The 20,040-nt window shown below is 39.7% G+C and overlaps 2 protein-coding genes across 10 annotated transcripts in view; one reads left to right on the forward strand and one right to left on the reverse strand.

The window, feature by feature from the left end:
• Window positions 1–974: 974 nt before the first annotated feature.
• gabrp (gamma-aminobutyric acid type A receptor subunit pi) lies at window positions 975–17,717 on the forward strand. Of its 3 annotated transcripts, XM_057850383.1 has the most exons (10): window positions 1,107–1,253; window positions 4,757–4,822; window positions 4,899–5,011; window positions 5,083–5,150; window positions 5,799–6,016; window positions 10,943–11,025; window positions 11,224–11,361; window positions 11,444–11,596; window positions 14,463–14,656; window positions 17,066–17,717. In XM_057850383.1, the coding sequence occupies exons 2-10, from the start codon at window positions 4,770–4,772 to the stop codon at window positions 17,390–17,392; spliced, it is 1,347 nt and encodes a 448-aa protein (XP_057706366.1). In that variant the 5' UTR covers window positions 1,107–1,253; window positions 4,757–4,769; the 3' UTR covers window positions 17,393–17,717. The 3 variants fall into 3 exon arrangements, with proteins under 3 accessions (XP_057706367.1, XP_057706366.1, XP_057706368.1); XM_057850385.1 differs by lacking the exon at window positions 4,757–4,822 and having other exon boundaries at window positions 1,191–1,253; XM_057850384.1 differs by lacking the exons at window positions 4,899–5,011; window positions 5,083–5,150 and having other exon boundaries at window positions 975–1,253.
• Window positions 17,718–17,926: 209 nt separating this feature from the next.
• afap1l1a (actin filament associated protein 1-like 1a) overlaps window positions 17,927–20,040 on the reverse strand; it is a 58,449-nt gene continuing 56,335 nt past the window's right edge. For 6 of the 7 annotated variants that reach the window (XM_057850381.1, XM_057850379.1, XM_057850377.1 and 3 more), the window contains one exon: window positions 17,927–18,868. In XM_057850381.1, coding sequence (XP_057706364.1) covers window positions 18,842–18,868 — 27 coding nt within the window. In that variant the 3' untranslated portion in view covers window positions 17,927–18,841. The remainder of the gene's footprint in view (window positions 18,869–20,040) is intronic. The other variant, XM_057850378.1, reaches the window with a different exon arrangement.

Here is a 20,040-nt window from a genome sequence, read left to right on the forward strand (position 1 = left end):
GTTCGCTAGCATTAGCGCATCGTTCAAACAACCACACAACTGGCTCTAAGTGTCCACAAAACAAAACACGCAACAAGAACAGAAAAGATAATACACACAGGCATTGCCTCTGTAGAGATATTTTACAAGCATAAACAATGAGCGTAGGCTCGCAGCCGAGTTTCTCTCTCGCTAACTCACCCACTCACTCAGAGCTACGCAGCTGTCCGTCTTCTTCTGCCGTGTGAGCGCGCTTCTTCACGTAAACAAGTGCGAGTGCTCCCCCACGTGGGCGTGAAAGAGCCACAAACTAAAAGCATGCATTTCAATATAAAAAAGTCTTTAATACAATTGAACACACATTGCCAAAGGCAGAACGTGAACGTGGCCATAGCTATTAAGAGTTATTCAGATAACTATAGCATAAAGAACATGCTAACAAGTTTACCAAACCATCAGTGTCACTCCAAAACACCAAAATAACATGTCAAATGATATCATAATATGTTAATAATTTCACAGATAAGTCGCTTCTGAGTATGTCGCACCCACAGCCAAACTATGAAAGAAACTGCGACTTTATCCCGAAAAATACGGTAATCGAATTTCGAAGATAACTGTGAAAGGTTATCAGAAGTTAGTTCATTTCCAATGAGAACCATGAAGGTTTTTTTTGTTTTGTTTTTTATCAAAGTGATGTTTGACACTGCTAAAATTGAACCAGGATGTCACTGATGGAACTGAGCAGATTTAAAAATGAGAAACGCTTTAGGGGATAAGATGAGGTCAGAAGTCCAAGAGGAGGTGCTTGTCAGTGTAAAAAATGGAGCAAAAGGGTGTACTGAGATTAAGAGCCAGAAAAGAAGGGAGTGTGTGAGGATGAGCAAGAGAGGAGTCCAACTGGAAAGTGTTAAAGGACGTGCATTTGTACTATGTAGCTTGAGAGTGGAGGTGAGTGAAGCAGGAGGCAAAAAGGGATGCAGTACAAAAGAGGGAGGGGAAAAGAGGAAGGAGGGGGTTAGACAACAGCTCCATAGGGAGATGACGGCAGCTGTGCAGAGAAAGAGGGAGATGCACATACAAGCAACATTACCAACACACCACAATCAGATGAGCGCATCATTAGTCGATTGAGGGAGAACACTTGGATGCAACCACAACTAAGATCAAACAGACTGGACACAGAAAAAACTGGAAGAAGAAACAAAGAACGGAGAGGGAAAGAAGAACAGGTGGACAAAGAAGCCCAAAAGATCTTGGCGCTGTACAAAAAGGTAAGAAGAGGATGGAGAAAAGAAAAAAAAACTAGCAAAAATGACTTAACTCTTACCTAATGTCATTTAAAAATGTAATTCAAAGCAGACAAGCCTGCACAAGACTGTTACGGTGGTCTATAGACAATTTAATGCGTTTGAGTACGCAAAAAGTGTCTAACGGATGATGGGACGCAACACAATGAAAGGAAACAAATATGTATGACGATTAGCAAGAGGAATGAAAACAGTTAAAGGAAAAAAAATGTGGATATACATTTATCATAGCTGACTGCAGAGGAACAAATTACACCTAATGTCTAAACTCTCATAACAGCCATTAGTGTGGGAAATCAATGCTGCCATAAACATCATTTAGACTGGCAACACTGCCTGAATAATACATACTGTAGATGGAACAGCTTCACCTCTGTAACATATTAGTGCAACAAGACCATTTACTTGGGAATTGCTGGGGGGAACAAACTAGTCAGATTTTGTCAATGTTAATGAGAGGGCCGTCTTGTTAGTGACAAGGAGATTGACTTAAGGGACATGGGTACGTGGGAATAACTCACAAGCCAATGGTGCATCCTTGATGAGTTAGCGATAGAATTAGTTATCGGCCAGGCTTTGTGAATAAACCATGAGGCAGTGCGACATAAATCAGCAGGTGACACTTTGCCTGACACATGAGACTTTAATATTCATTCCTCTTCAAACGCTTCATGTCATCAGTAGATGTTCGGGATAAGACAAGTCCTTCACAAGGGAATCAATAAAAGTTCCTGTACATCCTTCAATTTTCCTTGGAGATACGAGGACAGAGCAAAAGCTCAGTTTTGTCACATTGAATGATTACTGCACTTTTAAAGGCAATTTTATCAGAGCCATAGAAAAAACATTATATATAGACAAGTTTCCTAAACGAAAATAGGGCGGTGACATTGAACATAATTGTATCTGTTATTGCTTTGTAGTGGCACTGTCTTGGTTCCACATCTGCCTTCATGAACACAAAATTTCCATATTCATGTATTAGGACACATTCAACTTTGTTGATGTGTATGCCCCGATTGCGTTTCCATCCGCTGTCAGTAAATCAATAAAATACAAAAATATTTTGGTTGTGGCGACTCCTAGCCATTTCTTCATGTTATCGTCCCCTGTCATGATATTGGCAGATGGATGCGGCATTTCCAAATTGTTTTTTATGAGGGATTATGATGAGTATTGCGACTCCAGCTCCACTGTTGTTTTGGTTAGAGAAAGCGTCAAACGGAAGTCGCGAGCAGAAATGCGGAAGTAAAGCGGAAGTACCTCGGAAACTTGTCTATAGTAATAACAATAAAATAAAACAACAGACTCAATAGGCATCTGTTAACATAACAGTTACAGTGGGGCGAATCAGTATTTAGTCAACAAGCAAGATTCCTGGCTGTCAAGGAGGTCTAACTTCTTCTAACGAGGTCTAACAAGGCTCCACTCGATACCTGTATCAATGGCACCTGTTTTAACTCATTATCAGTATAAAAGACACCTGTCTACAATCTCAGTCAGTCACACTCCTAACTCCACTATGGCCAAGACCAAAGAGCTGTCGAAGGACACCACAGACAAAATTGTAGACCTGCACCAGGCTGGGAAGACTGAATCTGCAATAGGTAAAATGCTTAGTGTAAAGAAATCAACTGTGGGAGCAATTATTAGAAAATGGAAGACATACAAGACCACTGATAATCTCCCTCGATCTGGGGCTCCATGCAAGATCTCACCCCATTGCGTTAAAATGATAACAAGAACGGTGAGCAGAAATCCCAGAACCACACAGGGAGACCTAGTGAATGTCCTACAGAGAGCTGGGACCACAGTCACTACTATCAGTAACACAATGCGCCGCCAGGGACTCAAATCCTGCACTGCCAGACGTGTCCCCCTGCTGAAGAAAGTACACCTCCAGGCCCGTCTGCAGTTTGCTAGAGAGCATTTGGATGATCCAGAAGAGGACTGGGAGAATGAGTTATGGTCAGATGAAACCAAAATAGAACTTTTTGGTACAAACACAGGTTCTCGTGTTTGGAGGAGAAAGAATTCTGAATTGCATCCGAAGAACACCATGCCCACTGTGAAGCATGGGGGTGGAAACATCTTGCTTTGGGGCTGTTTTTCTGCAAAGGGACCAGGACAACTGATCTGTGTAAAGGAAATAATCAATTGGGCCATGTATCAAGAGATTTTGAGTGAAAATCTACTTCCATCAGCAAGGGCATTGAAGATGAGATGGGCTAGGTCTTTCAGCATGACAATGATCCCAAACACTTAGCCAGGGCAACAAAGGAGTGGCTTCGTAAGAAGCATTTCAAGGTCCTGGAGTGGCCTAGCCAATCTCCAGATCTCAACCCCATTGAAAATCTGTGGAGAGAGTTGAAAGTCTGTGCTGTTCAACGACAGCCCAAAAACATCACTGCTCTAGAGGAGATCTGCATGGAGGAATGGGCCAAAATACCAGCAACAGTGTGTGAAAAGCTAGTGAAGAGTTACAGAAAACGTTTGGCCTCCGTTATTGCCAACAAAGGGTACATAACAAAGTATTGAGATGAACTTTTGGTATTGACCAAATACATATTTTCCACCATAATTTGCAAATAAATTCTTTTAAAATCAAACAATGTGATTTTCTGTTTTTTTCCCACATTCTGTCTCTCATGGTTGAGGTTTACCCATGTTGACAATTACAGGCCTCTCTAATATTTTCAAGTGGGAGAACTTGTACAATTAGTGGTTGACTAAATACTTATTTGCCCCACTGTATTCTGCCTAAACAACACAACTTGATCTCACTCAAAATCTGAACAAACCTAGTCTTGATCTTCTGTATCCGTTCTGATCAACAATACAAACTTTGGAAGCAGAGGCCACGACTAGATCACCATTCTAACAGCCGTCAGGTAAATTGGATGATGAGGATTTCGAAATCCATTCCAAATTCAATATATATCACTTTTTTTTTTTTTAATCTCTGGTCCATCACTATCCATAGTAATAAATTAAGGACATTCCTACAAACCTTTAACTTTGACTACTTGACGTCTCTCACTGCTGCTTTGAATTAGAAACACAATTCTGTCATTATGTTTCTACAAAACTGTCTAAAAAGTTCAAGAATGATTTTTTTTTTTCAATGCTTCTTGACCTCACTGGTAAGCAGTTGCCTACAGTATCTCAGCTAACTTGGCAGAGTACACTCTTGACTGACCTTTAGCCAATCACAGGGTACAGATTGAGAGCGTTAATGAGCCTGCACTTGTGACTGACAACGTTTGCCATCCTGTTGTTAACAGAGTTGAGTACCAAAAAAAATAATGCATGGGTAATGATCGTCTCTTCCCTTTTGTTTTTACTAATTGAGGATCAAGAAAATAATTTATGGGTAATGATCGTCTTTTCCCTTTTGTTGTTACTTATTGAGTATCAAGAAATAATGTATGGGTAATGATCGTCTTGTCCCTTTTGTTGTTACTTAGCTGATGATCCACAATGTTCGTCTATCTGCCTACGCCACTTATCCTATCCCTGACCTTCACGCTGGGGTGAGATACCTCATCTATAGAACATGATGTTTTGAATGTTGTAATTGATTTCACATTATCTGTCTGCGGTTTCCAGTGCTTGCATGTTCCCTGGCCAACACTGGGGGGAATGGAACGATTCTCAGCTCCTGCCAACCATTCAGAAGCTGATGAAAGGATACAACCGTTACCTAAGACCAAATTTCAATGGTAGAACCAAACATGATTTGTTAGTAATATCCATGCAGTGCTTGCCCAAGCTTCTTGCATCTCTCTGACAGAGGGTCCGGTTGAAATTGGTATGAGTCTTGACATCGCAAGCATTGATGCCATCTCAGAAATCAATATGGTACAAATTATCACTATTACCGTATTGGCCCGAATATTAAGACGGCCCTGATTATAAGACGACCCCCTCTTTTTCAAGACTCAAGTTTGAAAAAACACTTTTAGAACACCAAATTATTTTTTATACAGAAAATAATTACAGTACATCCAAAATGATTATAACAATAGATTTGAGAGAAAAAGCATGTTATTTTGCCTCATTCAAATCTTAATATCTGAACATTTAAATATGTAGACTAAAGTGCAATCACATTCGTAAATGAATGGCTTCTGGTTTTTGAAATATGAATAAACCAAACAACAAAATTGCAATAACTGCATTAACCGTCAAAGTGAAGTCTAACTGTAACTGTAGTCTTGAAACAAATCTGAATAAGGAAAACATTGCAATTAAATAATGAGAGTAGCTGAGATCTATCATGACAGAACATCGCTTCAATGATATCTGGCGCCATCTAGCGTTGTGAATGGGTATAGTGTCTAGACCGCGAATATAAGACGACCCCCTCTTTTTCAGGCTTATTGGAATGCAAAAAACACTGTCTTATATTCGGGCCAATACGGTATTTTAGACATGAGCAATATGTCTCTGTATAAAACAGGACATAAGACAGAGTTGCTGAATTAATATGCCAAATTCTGCTTCTAGGACTATACTGCAACTATCTTCCTGCGCCAGAGGTGGCGTGATTCTAGACTGGTGTTCCCAGGGAACGAGAGTGTTAGTGTGGATGGACGCCTGGTATCACTGCTGTGGATCCCCGACACGTTCATTCCCGACTCAAAGCGTTCCTTCCTACATGACGTCACGGTGGAAAACCGTCTAATTCGCATCTTCAGCAATGGGACTGTTCTTTATGCGCTTCGGTATATTTTCCTGATTTGCTTCACTCACCAACTTGTACATCATTATAATTAGGGTTGTTCCGATCATGTTTTTTTGCTCCCGATCCAATCCCGATCGTTTTAGCTTGAGTATCTGCCGATCCCGATATTTCCCGATCCGATTGCTTTTTTTTTCTGCTCCCGATTCAATTCCAATCATTCCAGATAATTTTTCCCGATCATATACATTTTGGCAACGCATTAAGAAAAAAATGAATAAAACTCGGACGAATATATACATTCAACATACAGTACATAAGTACTGTATTTGTTTATTATGACAATAAATCATCAAGATGGCATTTACATTATTAACATTATTTCTGTGAGAGGAATCCACGGATAGAAAGACTTGTAATTCTTAAAGGATAAATGTGACTTATATATTGTGACTAAATATTGCCATCTAGTGTATTTGTTGATGTTTCAGTAAATGATAGTGCAGCCATTTAACCTCTGCCAAAATGCATAATGGGAAGTGCAACCATGACTGTGTGTAGGGGCACCAATTGATATATCTTCTCTGGGTTGGGAAAGAACATAGGGTCTTAAGAGAATGATCAACTGCTACTTTTCTTCCCCACATTGCGTCCCACGTAATTTTTAATTGCTGAGAGAGGTATTGTAAGGCTTTAGCCACATAAAAAATGGTTCCAAAGGCTGTCAAAATTCTCTCTACTCATTTTACGCTGCCTTTTAGCGCTATTTATAGGTAAAACGACGTCTTTGTAGATTGAACGCGACAATGTGTGAGTGGGTCGTGCAGCGCATGCGTTAATTATTTAACGTGATTAATTTTTAAAAATTAATTACCGCCGTTAACGCAATAAATTTGATAGCCCTACTTTAAGCCAAAACTACTCTGGATGAGTGTAAGACATTTTGTCTGTAACGTTAAATACAATTAGAAAATGATTTAAATAAAAAATATATATATATTAAAAAAAGGCATGTCCGATATTTTTTTGCCGATTCCAATACTTTGAAAATGACGTGATCGGATGCCGATCGATCGGGACATCTTTAATTTTAATATCTGGCTACGTAGTTAAGAAGATACAGAGTTGGCTAAGTTACGCATAAACTCAATTTTCTATGCCCAATCTAAAAATGTTGAGGTGGAAAACTTCCACTGTCTCACAAGAAAATGAATTTATTGAGTTTCCATAAATTCGAGCACCCTTTATAGAAGGGTGGGTCATAGCATTAATTCTTTGGGGTGGTGGGGACCAAGTGAAGTTCAGACACATTACACAAGTGCAACAAGGTGTTTTTGGGCAATGATCCCCAATGTTCCAGTACTAAAACTTGCCAGTATCTGTAGAAGCAGTTGTGGTCATGTGGCCAGGGTTGCAATGGCCCTTTATAGCTGCCTGTAGCTCTAGTCAGCCTTAGCTATATAATTTGATGTCCAGATCATTGTAACCTCTCTAATGTTTAGCATTAAAACCAAAGTATGGGTCCTTGGCAGAGGTGGGTAGAGTAGCCAAAAAATTTACTCAAGGAAGAGTAGTGTTACTTCAAAATAATATTACCCTAGTAAAAAAGTCAAAGCAGTCATTCAAAAAATGTAGTCACGTACAAGTAAAAAAGTATTTGATAAATAGAATACTCAAGTAATAAGGAACATTGTGAGTAACTGCTTACAACGGTATCTATTTTCTCAGCACAGTTATTTATTTGAACGGTTGTTAAAATGATATTGTACAATAACCCATAACAAAACTACATTAAAATAAAAAAAAAGTAAATTAATAAATTTTAAAAAATCATTGAAGTCCGACGAGAGAGAGAGAAAAAAAATAGAAATTAAGCATTATTTGTCTAAAATGCATGAGTGCCCTCTCGTGGAAAAATAGTTCCTAGTTTGAATAGTGAATAGTTCTTTCATAGTTGCTATTATGAAATTAAAAGGATCATATCTCCGGTTTTCCATGGTCAATCGGCGCCAAATAAAACTGGGTGAGAGGTTAAAATCTGCGCTTTCGAGTCATGTTGAGGGCAGCGCTCTGTCAAATACTTCAATTTTTACGGTGCTTTAAAGACGCCACATGATTAAACAGGCTGGCGTGATCATAGAACGGCAAGTTTGTGTCTGATTGGTATAATGGGGTCATGTGATTAATGTTATTGTTATTATTAGTGATTATTGACGTGTCATTGGTGAAACTGGTAGAGCTAATCTTGGCAACAACAACAACAACAAAAATCTAATATGTAGAACAGGGGTGCCCAATCCCAGTCCTCGAGAGCCCCTATCCAGTTTGTTTTCCATGTCTCCCTCCTCTAACACACCTGAATCAACTAATCAGGATCGTTATGAGGCTGCTGCAGAGCTTGCTGATGAGCTGATCATTTGATTCAGGTGTGTTAAAGGAGGGAGCAAGCTGGATAGAGGCTCTCAAGGACCGGGATTGGGCACCCCTGATGTAGAATAAAGAGGAAAAACGGAACGACTCTTGTGTAGCCCAAAGTAGCGGAGTAAGAGTAGAGTTTCTTTCTTCACAAATGTAGTAAAGTAAAAGTAAAAAGTATGGCTTGGTAAAACTACTCTTCGAAGTAAAGTTTTCTCCAAACGTTACTGAGGTAAATGTAACGTGTTAATACCTGCCCGTGGTCCTTGGTTTGCAGTTCCGTTCCTTCAGAATTAGCACTGTAATCTATTACTAACATATGCTAACTTAGTAGTAATGTGTTTAAAACAAATGAATCATCCAAAAAGCATGTATTCTTGTGCTGTGTCAAAATGTACACAGACGTATGGGAAAACGTTTTCACACACAAGTAAATGTTGCCATTAAGTTTTGGTTAACTTTACTTTGCCTCGACTTCCTACACAACTCACAACCAAAGTGATAGCACATACAACATAGAATGTGCTCTACGCACATACAGTGGGGCAAATAAGTATTTAGTCAACCAGTAATTGTGCAAGTTCTCCCACTTGAAAATATTAGCGAGGCCTGTAATTGTCAACATGGGTAAACCGCAACCATGAGAGACAGAATGTGGAAAAAAAGAACAGAAAATCACATTGTTTGATTTTTAAAGAATTTATTTGCAAATTATGGTGGAAAATAAGTTCATCTGTATACTTTGTTATGTACCCTTTGTTGGCAATAACGGAGGCTAAACGTTTTCTGTAACTCTTCACAAGCTTTTCACACACTGTTGCTGGTATTTTGGCCAATTCCTCCATGCAGATCTCCTCTAGAGCAGTGATGTTTTGGGGCTGTCGTTGGGCAACACGGACTTTCAACTCCCTCCTCACCCCGTGGCATCAAAATGATAACAAGAACCCGTCTGTGGTTCGCTAGAGAGCATTTGGATAATCCAGAAAAGGACTGGGATGTGTACTTTCTTCAGCAGGGGGACACGTCTGGCAGTGCAGGATTTGAGTCCCTGGTGGCGCATTGTTGTTACTGATAGTAGCCTTTGTTACTGTGGTCCCAGCTCCCTGTAGGTCATTCACTAGGTCCCCCCATGTGGTTCTGGGATTTTTGCTCATCGTTCTTGTTATCATTTTGACGCCACGGGGTGAGGAGGGAGTTGAAAGTCCGTCTTGCCCAACGACAGTCCCAAAACATCACTGCTCTAGAGGAGATCTGCATGGAGGAATGGGCCAAAATACCAGCGACAGTGTGTGAAAAGCTTGTGGAGAGTTACAGAAAACGTTTGGTCTCCGTTATTGCCAACAAAGGGTACATAACAAAGTATTGAGATGAACGTTTGGTATAGACCAAATACTTATTTTCCACCATGATTTGCAAATTTTTTTATTTATTTTTTTTTTAAATCAAACAATGTGATTTTCTGTTTTTTTTTTTTTTCCAAATTCTGTCTCTCATGGTTGAGGTTACCCATGTTGACAATTACAGGCCTCTCTAATATTTTCAAGTGGGAGAACTTGCACAATTAGTGGTTGACTAAATACTTATTTGCCCCACTGTATATCGTGATACTTTGTATCCCAAAAGTTTATCGATATGCTCCTGCCAAGAATCGAGATATCGTTTTGAAAAGGTGTCAATGTCAAAAAATTAAAAGTGAACCCACAAGTTGCTACCAAAATCTTCCACCATCATAGTGTCTCAGTTACAATTAATTCAACCCGAAAAGAAAAGGGCTGACGGGAGAAGCCGAAGCTTATTGAAACCCGTCCCCAGTATACCATATAGGATGCAGAAAATATAGAATATCAATTTTTGACATTCAGATTTTGTAATGATTACAAGTTTTTTTTTGTTTTTGTTTTTTTTATAGATGTGTTTACAATTAATAAAGTTAGTTAATTTAGTTAACTCTAAGACTGCATTAACGGTGCTCGACGCCCAATCCATTTAGACTGGGAAAATTCGTTCATTCAAAACCAGAGCATTCACAGTCATTCTGTCCGATTTTCAGGGCATTTACAAGTCACTTGCTGTTCATTTTAGGGCATTTACAGGTCATTTTCTGTTGAGTTTGAGTCACTGCCTATTCATTTGGGTGATTCCCAGGTCATTTCCTGTTCTGTAACTCAAAATAAACAGGAAGAGACCCATAAAATACCCCAAAAATCAACAGGAAGTAACTGAAAATGAAGTTTGAAGTGGGAGGGATAGCAGCGAATGAACGAATGTTCATTTGCTGCCATCCCTCCCACTTCAAATGGATTGGACGTCTACTAATGATAAACTCATTCCAATTCACAGCAGAAGCTTGTTTTTCTGTTTATTAGTTGTTTGTAGAATATCCTAGAATGATTTCCTGACCAATGTATCGCCATATCGTTAGATCATCGTTATCGTGAGCTTTGTATCGCAAATCGTATCATTTCGTGAGGTACCAAGAGGTTCCCACTCTTACATACAGTACAATAGATTGATGAGGAAAAAAAATAGTTTTGCAAATTTTTTCCCGCTACAGAATCACAGCTACCATTGCCTGCAACATGGACCTGACCAAATATCCAATGGACAGACAGGTGTGCACCCTGCAGCTAGAAAGCTGTGAGTAACAGAACTCCAATTCACCCACATCCACCATTATCTCCCACTCTGTCGATGGCCATCATCACCATCTTCCAATACCATCACCATTATAACCATCATTGTAGTAAGTACGACATTGAATACATAGGGTTGCTTTTTGCTGAGAGTACACAATACTCTTTAAGGACTACAGTGTTGTGTTATGTGTGTAATCAGGGGGCTACAACCTACAGGATGTTGTGTTTTACTGGACTAGAGGGAATGATTCAGTGAGGGGTCTGGATACACTGCGGCTGGCTCAGTATAGTGTGGAAAGCTACTACACATCTGTGTCGGAGGCTGTGTATGAGACTGGTAAGTCTGGTGCATGCACTTGGGAATTTTAATGGGTTGTAAGAGAGTTAATGTGTGTGAGTGTGGATGGGTTTGTTCACAGGACAATACCCCAAGCTGGTGCTGCATTTTGCACTGCGCAGAAACGTGTTGTTCTTTATCTTGGAGACTTATGTTCCCTCCACTCTCTTGGTGGTTCTCTCCTGGGTGTCATTTTGGATCAGCCAATCCTCCGTTCCAGCCAGGACTTGTATTGGTAAGTAAAAGATTAATATCACTTTTTTTCCCACCTGTCCTGTTCAGCTGTGCATACACATAGATTTGTGTGAGTTTCTTTAAAGCCTGAAACTGTTTTAATGTGCCACAAAGGAGTTTTATGTACTCCCTTTGTGGTTGTTTGTATTGTGGTGTTTATTCAGAAAGTGCAGCTGGACAGAAGATAGCTTCAGGGATTAGGGAGAAAAAAGATGAGAGGGAATAATGAGAGAAAAACATGATTTAATATACAGTGGGGCAAATAAGTATTTAGTCAACCACTAATTGTGCAAGTTCCCCACTTGAAAATATTAGAGAGGCCTGTAATTGTCAACATGGGTAAACGTCAACCATGAGAGACAGAATGTGGGGGAAAAAAAACAGAAAATCACATTGTTGGATTTTTAAAGAATTCATTTGCCAATCATGGTGGAAAATAAGTATTTGGTCAATACCAAAAGTTCTTCTCCATACTTTGTTATGTACCCTTTGGGCAACACGGACTTTCAACTCCCTCCACAGATTTTCTAGGGGATTGAGATCTGGAGACTGGCTAGGCCACTCCAGGACCTTAAAATGCTTGTTACGAAGCCACTCCTTTGTTGCCCTGGCTGTGTGTTTGGGATCATTGTCATGCTGAAAGACCCAGCCATGTCTCATCTTCAATACCCTTGCTGATGGAAGGAGATTTTCACTCAAAATGTCTCGATACATGGCCCCATTCATTCTTTCCTTTACACAGACCAGTCGTCCTGGTCCCTTTGCAGAAAAACAGCCCCAAAGCATGATGTTTCCACCTCCATGCTTCACAGTGGGTATGGTGTTGTTCGGATGCAATTCAGTATTCTTTCTCCTCCAAACACGAGAACCTGTGTTTCTACCAAAAAGTTCTATTTTGGTTTCATCTGACCATAACACATTCTCCCAGTCCTCTTCTGGATCATCCAAATACTCTCTAGCGAACCGCGGACAGGCCTGGACGTGTACTTTCTTCAGCAGGGGGACACGTCTGGCAGTGCAGGATTTGAGTCCCTGGCGGCGCCTTGTGTTACTGATAGTAGCCTTTGTTACTTTGGTCCCAGCTGGGTCATTCACTACGTCCCCCCGTGTGGTTCTGGGATTTTTGCTCACCGTTCTTGTTATCATTTTGACGCCACGGGGTGAGATCTTGCATGGAGCCCCAGATCGAGGGAGATTATCAGTTGTCTTTTATGTCTTCCATGTTCTAATAATTGCTCCCACAGTTGATTTCTTTACACTAAGCATTTTACCTATTGCAGATTCAGTCTTCCCAGCCTGGTGCAGGTCTACAATTTTGTCTCTGGTGTCCTTCGACAGTCTTGGCCATAGTGGAGTTTGGAGTGTGACTGACTGAGTTTGTGGACAAGTGTCTTTTATACCGATAATGAGTTAAAACAGGTGCCATTAATACAGGTAACGAGTAGAGCCTCGTTAGAAGAAGTTAGACCTGTTTGACAGCCAGAAATCTTGCTTTTTTTTTAGGTGACCAAATACTTATTTTCCACTCTAATTTGGAAATAAATTCTTTAAAAATCAAACAATGTGATTTTCTGGGTTTTTTTCCACATTCTGTGTCTCATGGTTGAGGTTTACCCATGTTGAAAATTACAGGCCTCTCTAATCTTTTCAAGTAGGAGAACTTGCACAATTGGTGGTTGACTAAGTACTTATTTGCCTCACTGTACATCGCTTCCGTCCAGCCTGCTGCTGTTGCTCTTTGCTGATGTAATTGCTGCATGAATTCCGATTTGGAAGACTTGACAGTTCAGACCACCGCCACATTCTGGAAAAATGTGGCCCAGATCGGATTTTAACCAAATACGAAAGTGACCCAGAACGGATTTGAAATGGTCCATTTCTATGCAACTTGTCATGTTCAGACAGTCAAGTTAATGCCTCATACAGGTCGGAAAAACACGAAAAAATCGGATTTTTGAACTGCGGTCTGAACCTAGCCTTAGTTACCAAAATCATGGGAAAAGGGATCATAGGTTAGATAGAAGTGTGTTAGGGCAGAATGAGTGCACAGGCAATAGTCCTCCTGTCATATGTAATGTGTAACCCAGTGTTAGGACAAATCACAGTAAGCATTAATGACTCGACAGCCTATTTCTTAAGATGTAATCGTATACACTGGCACCAGCAGTTAAGAGACTTTACACCGGTATGTGTCTAGTGCTACCTAATCATGCGCGTACCAACTCTAACATGTGTTAGTCACGTGGTGAATGGAATTGCCGAGGTGGAGCCGTCGAACAAGACGGCCACCTCCCCCATTATTACGGATGGGAGTAAGCCTGATTTTGATTTTAAGAGGAATTAGTGCCGGGGAGAATATTGTATATCTATCATAATTTTAATGAATGTTTTATATAACAGCATCTATTTACTGTATGTTAATGTGGGTACAAGCTGGGGAAAACCCAGCAGAAAAACTGTGCCGATATTAAAAATATGAAGCTGAAAGGAATATGTTGACACGAAGGCTGTGCAGTGAAATTGGTCACTCCTCAAATGTCTTACTAAATCCATGATGAAATACATTGCTCTATAGCATACATTATAGGAGACTCTTGGAATCAATACTAAAAGAGCAGCCAGCTAGTACTGTAGTTGAATCATATGACTGAAAGGTAATAGAATCAGCAGACAGCTGTGACTGTATTCTGTTTACTAGAATAGGTCACAAGAAATAAGGTTGCTGGTCCATGGTGTACCCCATCTCTCAGTCTAAACTAACTGCGGTACTCCAGCTTAATGATGACAGGGTTTAGAAAATGACTATTTTTAGAGGTGTCATGAAATAACAACAGCTACAATTGCATGAAAATGTCATCTGCTTATAGGTGTGACAACAGTTCTGACCATGACCACCCTGATGATGGGTGCGCGCACCTCTCTGCCCAATGCCAACTGCTTCATTAAGGCCATAGACGTCTACCTGGGCATTTGCTTCACCTTTATCTTCGGTGCCTTGTTGGAGTACGCCTGTGCTCACTTCTATACCATGCAACATCAGACCATAGAGGATTTGCACAGGGTGGGCTAACTCTTCAAGCAATTATACAGTCCGGTCCAAATATACAGTGGTACCTCTACTTATGAAGGTCTCTACATAAAGAATTTTCAGGTTAAGACACGCCTCAATGGGAAAATATTGCCTCTTGCTAAGAAAGAAATTTCAAGATACGAAAGGCAAAAAAACAGTTTGGGCTGCTACTCGCAGCTCCCAGAGTTCACTATTACCTACTTCCTAGCATTAAATTGGCTAAGAGGGTCTACTGTATGTGTATGTTTGTATCCCAGCGTTTTAATGCATTTTTATACGTTATAAAAGATTTATGTCTGAATTGTGGGGGGCTTGGAACGGATTAGGTCACTTACATGGAAAACATGTCTCTACTTATAGAATTTTCAGTTTACGAAAATACTTCCAGAACCAATTATTTTCGTAAGTAGGGGTGCCACTCTATAAGTTTGTAAATGTTACAATATACCGTAATTTTTTTAATTATTAGTCACACCTGATTATAAAGCACCACCCACCAAATTTGACACGAAAAAGGCATTTGTCCATAGACAAGCCGCACTTGACTATAAGCTGCAACTGTCCTCACTGTTTTATGGGATATTTACCCAAAAGATGTTAACTGGGAACACTTTATTTGACAGCGGCACCATAAGACTGTCCTAACACCAATTGAACCACTCTGAAGCTTTGACCCAATTGGCTGCAAAGCTTCATTGCTTCCAAGACGCTTCATTTGGTCATCACTACTCCCTTGGGGGAGACCGTCAACCTCTGCTGCCCCCTGCTGTCTACACTGTGGTCGTCCAACATGCCTCCTATCATGCATTCTAGCGCTACAGATGTAAATAACAATCAAAATTCATGTTCTGTGCTAATTATTTCTTCAGTTACTGTTCCAGTTGTTTCATTAATTGCTAGTTATGGTATTTTGGGAACACATTTGACAGTTGCCCCATAAGACTGTCATAAGACCATCACAATTACAACATGACACTGCCATGAGCATAAATGAATGGTCATGACAGATGTCATTTTGTGTCATCTGGCAAATTATCTCACTTTTTATTGGATGTAAAAGATCTGAGCTGGACATACAGTGGGGCAAATAAGTATTTAGTCAACCACCAATTGTGCAAGTTCTCCTACTTGAAAAGATTAGAGAGGCCTGTAATTTTCAACATGGGTAAACCTCAACCATGAGACACAGAATGTGGAAAAAAAAAAACAGAAAATCACATTGTTTGATTTTTAAAGAATTTATTTCCAAATTAGAGTGGAAAATAAGTATTTGGTCACCTACAAAAAAGCAAGATCTCTGGCTGTCAAAGAGGTCTAACTTCTTCTAACGAGGCTCTACTCGTTACCTGTATTCATGGCACCTGTTTTAACTCATTATCAGTATAAAAGACACCTGTCCACAACCTCAATCAGTCACACTCCAAACTCCACTATGGCCATGACCAAAGAGCTGTCGAAGGACACCATAGACAAAATTGTAGACCTGCACAAGGCTGGGAAGACTGAATCTGCAATAGGTAAAACACTTGGTGTAAAGAAATCAACAGTGGGAGCAAGTATTAGAAAATGGAAGACATACAAGACCACTTATAATCTCCCTCGATCTGGGGCTCCATGCCAGATCTCATCCTGTGGCGTCAAAATGATTACAAGAACGGTGAGCAAAAATCCCAGAACCACACAAAAATCTGTGGAGGGAGTTGAAAGTCCGTGTTGCCCAACAACAGCCCCAAAACATTACTGCTCTAGAGGAGATCTGCATGAAAGAATGGGCAAAAATACCAGCAACAGTGTGTGAAAAGCTTGTGAAGAGTTACAGAAAACGTTTGGCTCCGTTATTGCCAACAAAGGGTACATAACAAAGTATTGAGATGAACTCTTGGTATTGACCAAATACTTATTTTCCACCATGATTTGCAAATGAATTCTTTAAAAATCAAACAATGTGATTTTCTGTTTTTTTCCACATTCTGTCTCTCATGGTTGACGTTTACCCATGTTGACAATTACAGGCTTCACCAATATTTTCAAGTGGGAGAACTTGCACAATTAGTGGTTGACTAAATACTTATTTGCCCCATTGTAAATGAAGTTAGTGACCTAATTCGCTGGATGACACTTAATGACATCTGCCATAAGCATTCATTTCCACATGATAGTGGTAGAAAGAAATAAGTGAATAAGTAAATTAGTAGTCTTATGGCAGTCTTATGATGCTGCTGTCTAATATAGTGTTACCTATTAACCCCAAAAAATAAACAAATGAGCCGCACAGGACTCTAAGCCGCAGGATTCAAAATGAGTTAAAAAAGTAGCGGCTTATAGTCTGAAAATTACGGTATGTCGACCTTTCTCTACACTGGTGTGATATTCCCATAAGTGCGAATGTCTATCCTTTAGGAGCTCGCGAGAGAATTCTACGAGTCCAATGGGAACGGCTCCATCGCCACCTCCACACGACCAAAGAATTCTGTGAAAGTGAACCCCCCTGAGGAAGAATCTACCGAAGAGCCAGCCAACTGTGACACACAGGCCACCGTTGAACCCAAGGAAGAAAAACCAGGTCAAGGGTGCAGTTTGTCATCAGTGAAGGATGTTTCAAGAAGAGCAGTGTCCATCTTCATTGTGGAAAATCCACACAACATTGATCGCCATGCCCGCACCGTTTTCCCCACGGCATTCCTTTTCGTCAATATTCTCTACTGGCTTTATTATCTCTTTCTCTGAGAACTGCTCGCAAGCTGCTGCTGAGTTCATTTCACCACCCCGCAGCTGCTTTGCATTCCCAATGGAGTCACCAGGCCACTCGCTTGAATCTGAAGTCATCGTACATGCATTTGTTTGGGAAGTGATATGTAAAAAAATGGCTTTTAACCTGATGATGAGGTTACATAACAGCAGTCAGTACTAGGAACCACACATGGTTCACATGATGTTACCATTATACCTGCCAGAAATGTGACCAATAACTAGCAAGTCAAACAAGAATAACTCAATTAGCTGGTTTGCTGCATCACACATTGTGTTTCATTTGACTGCCTTTTCTTTGTTGTATTTATCACACTGTACAAGATCATATTCTGTAATTGGCTTCACAGCATGTAATATTAGAACAATAAAACAGTGATGCAGGAAAAGCTGGTGTGCTGTTTTGTTTTGGAAAATTGAGGCTATTATAATTTCAGCTAGAACAATTGCTGAATGAATTCTCATTCTGTTAACATAATCCTTATTACTCATTCATCATTCATGCTGCACATTTAATGTCATGAACAGGGAGGAATGTGAACAATGATAAAGGTGGAAATACAGTAACAGTGGTTAAACAAAAACAAATACATTTAAAATGTGATATATTTATTAAATTGGATCAGCATTGGAATGTTATTAATACAAATTACATGGCTTTAAATAAAAATCCATATTTATTTAGACACCCAGGTGAGAGAATCGTAAAGTGCAAAAGTCAACCAACGATAGGTTTTACAGGCAAATGAAAAAGGTGAGAGCCTCCCACTTGGACTGGATTGTGGTAAATCTTTGCATTTTCTGATGAATAGCTCACTTGCCCATCTACAGTTCATTTATGATATGTTTAGAACTGGAACTAAAAGCACAACTAGAAAATGACACTCTTTAAAAGATGGCAGAAGGGTATGTCTTATTTTAACAGGGACCTGGACTATACTCAACGGATGCAGTAAACAGAAGTCAAGAAAAAAAAAATAGCAAAACAGTAATCAAAAGGCACACTGCGGCTTTATCGACCTCCTGTCATCTTATCACAATACGTACATCACATTCACAAGGATGTTTTACTCCAATAAAAAACATTAACTCTGAATGCAACGCTTGACCCAACACAATTTTACATTGACATTCATTCACACTGCTTTCCAACGTTCAGATACCCTAAATACTTTATCTGTGCTTACCATTCTGATTTCTGCATTAAGGCAGACAATTTGTAATTGACACTTTGGATTTCTGTAACGTCAAGTACTTGGAGGATAAGAACTTTGCAGATGAAGTACCTCCACCTAGCGGCTGTTTACTTTCATTACAACATTGCCCATTGGGATATCTTGCTCCAAAAAGCAGGTGGTAACTTATCTGCAACTTTTGCATCCATTTGTTAGATTTAATTTGAAGTACTTCCTTCTCACAACAATGCATTTAAGTTCCTTTCTTGGATTCCCATTCCTGCAAAAACATAAGAAGGACACATTGAAATGATACGAAGTAAAACTGTATAAAATGCAAAGTACACAACAGTTGATTCAATTATATCACTCAGTGGCAAAAAATATGCATTTAATACTCAGATATTAACAATTTGAAATGTACAACATACTGTACCTATCAAGCATAATGTTAAAATAATGCCTACTAGTCAGTGTTGTCACAGATTACTTGAAAAAGTATTTTATTTACTGATTTCGCCTCAAAAAAGTAATCTACTTACTTTGCTGATTACTTAATTATCAAAGTAACTTAATTACTTTAAAAGTAATTTATCGGTTACTTTTCACCAATTTGTCTCTCTTTGAAGCCTCTACATAAGAATGAAAACAGATCAATGTCATCGCAATTGACTTTCCGATAACTGAATTTAAAGGGGAAGATCAGAATTTTTCACATAAGGCTTAATCTTCGAGTTAGCAAGGGTTTATTTACTCGATGGAGTTCATTTTAACCACCGCTGACTCATGCTAGCTGAGCCACTCCGGAGCCCTGAAACTAAAAAATAACTGACAAACTGAATGGAACTTGTTGAAATCAACTCCACCGACTAATTAAACCCCCGCTAACTCGAAGATTAAAGTGTATGTGACACGAAAACGCATGTTTATTTCATAACACGCGGTATTTTATGCTCCTGAATGATATGGACCGCTTGGATGTGTGTGGAAGCAATCGCTATCTTATTTAGTTTTTTGAATCCCGCGCCATGAAAATGAGTGACTTCTGGCTTCGGTCTTGCATTGAGGAGGAGGGCGCTGTGACGTGTACGGTTGAAGGCGTCCTCTTCACTCTACAGCCGTACTGTTGTGTATGAGGACTAAAGATTCAGCTGATTTTGCCGATTAATACATTTATTTTTCGCATCACGCCAGTCAAACGGCTGCAGAAAAATCTTGCTTTATGAGGGAGAGGAGTATGCGCCTTTTTGGAGTTTCAAAAGGTTCCCATTCACCGTGGATATTGGCCAAAACAAGCCCTACTACTGTGGGACCATTGGACTTACGAGGAAATGAGTAAACATCTTGTTTTGTATTATGTCAAACACGAATACAGCGATTACAAAGCAAACACTACAAACTTTCTTTAAATAAAGGACTATTTACGTTTGATCATTGATGGGCATGTAAAAA

Source organism: Corythoichthys intestinalis, chromosome 11 (assembly GCF_030265065.1).
Source record: "Corythoichthys intestinalis isolate RoL2023-P3 chromosome 11, ASM3026506v1, whole genome shotgun sequence".
Taxonomy (NCBI): Eukaryota; Metazoa; Chordata; class Actinopteri; order Syngnathiformes; family Syngnathidae; genus Corythoichthys; species Corythoichthys intestinalis.

Excerpts from the sequence above, each read along its gene's own strand:
- gabrp (XM_057850383.1), top strand. The coding sequence starts at position 4,770 with ATGTTCGTCTATCTGCCTACGCCACTTATCCTATCCCTGACCTTCACG. Across the intron at positions 11,026-11,223 it reads CACCCTGCAGCTAGAAAGCT|GGGGCTACAACCTACAGGAT; the intron begins GTGAGTAACAGA and ends GTGTGTAATCAG. Across the intron at positions 14,657-17,065 it reads CCATAGAGGATTTGCACAGG|GAGCTCGCGAGAGAATTCTA; the intron begins GTGGGCTAACTC and ends TCTATCCTTTAG.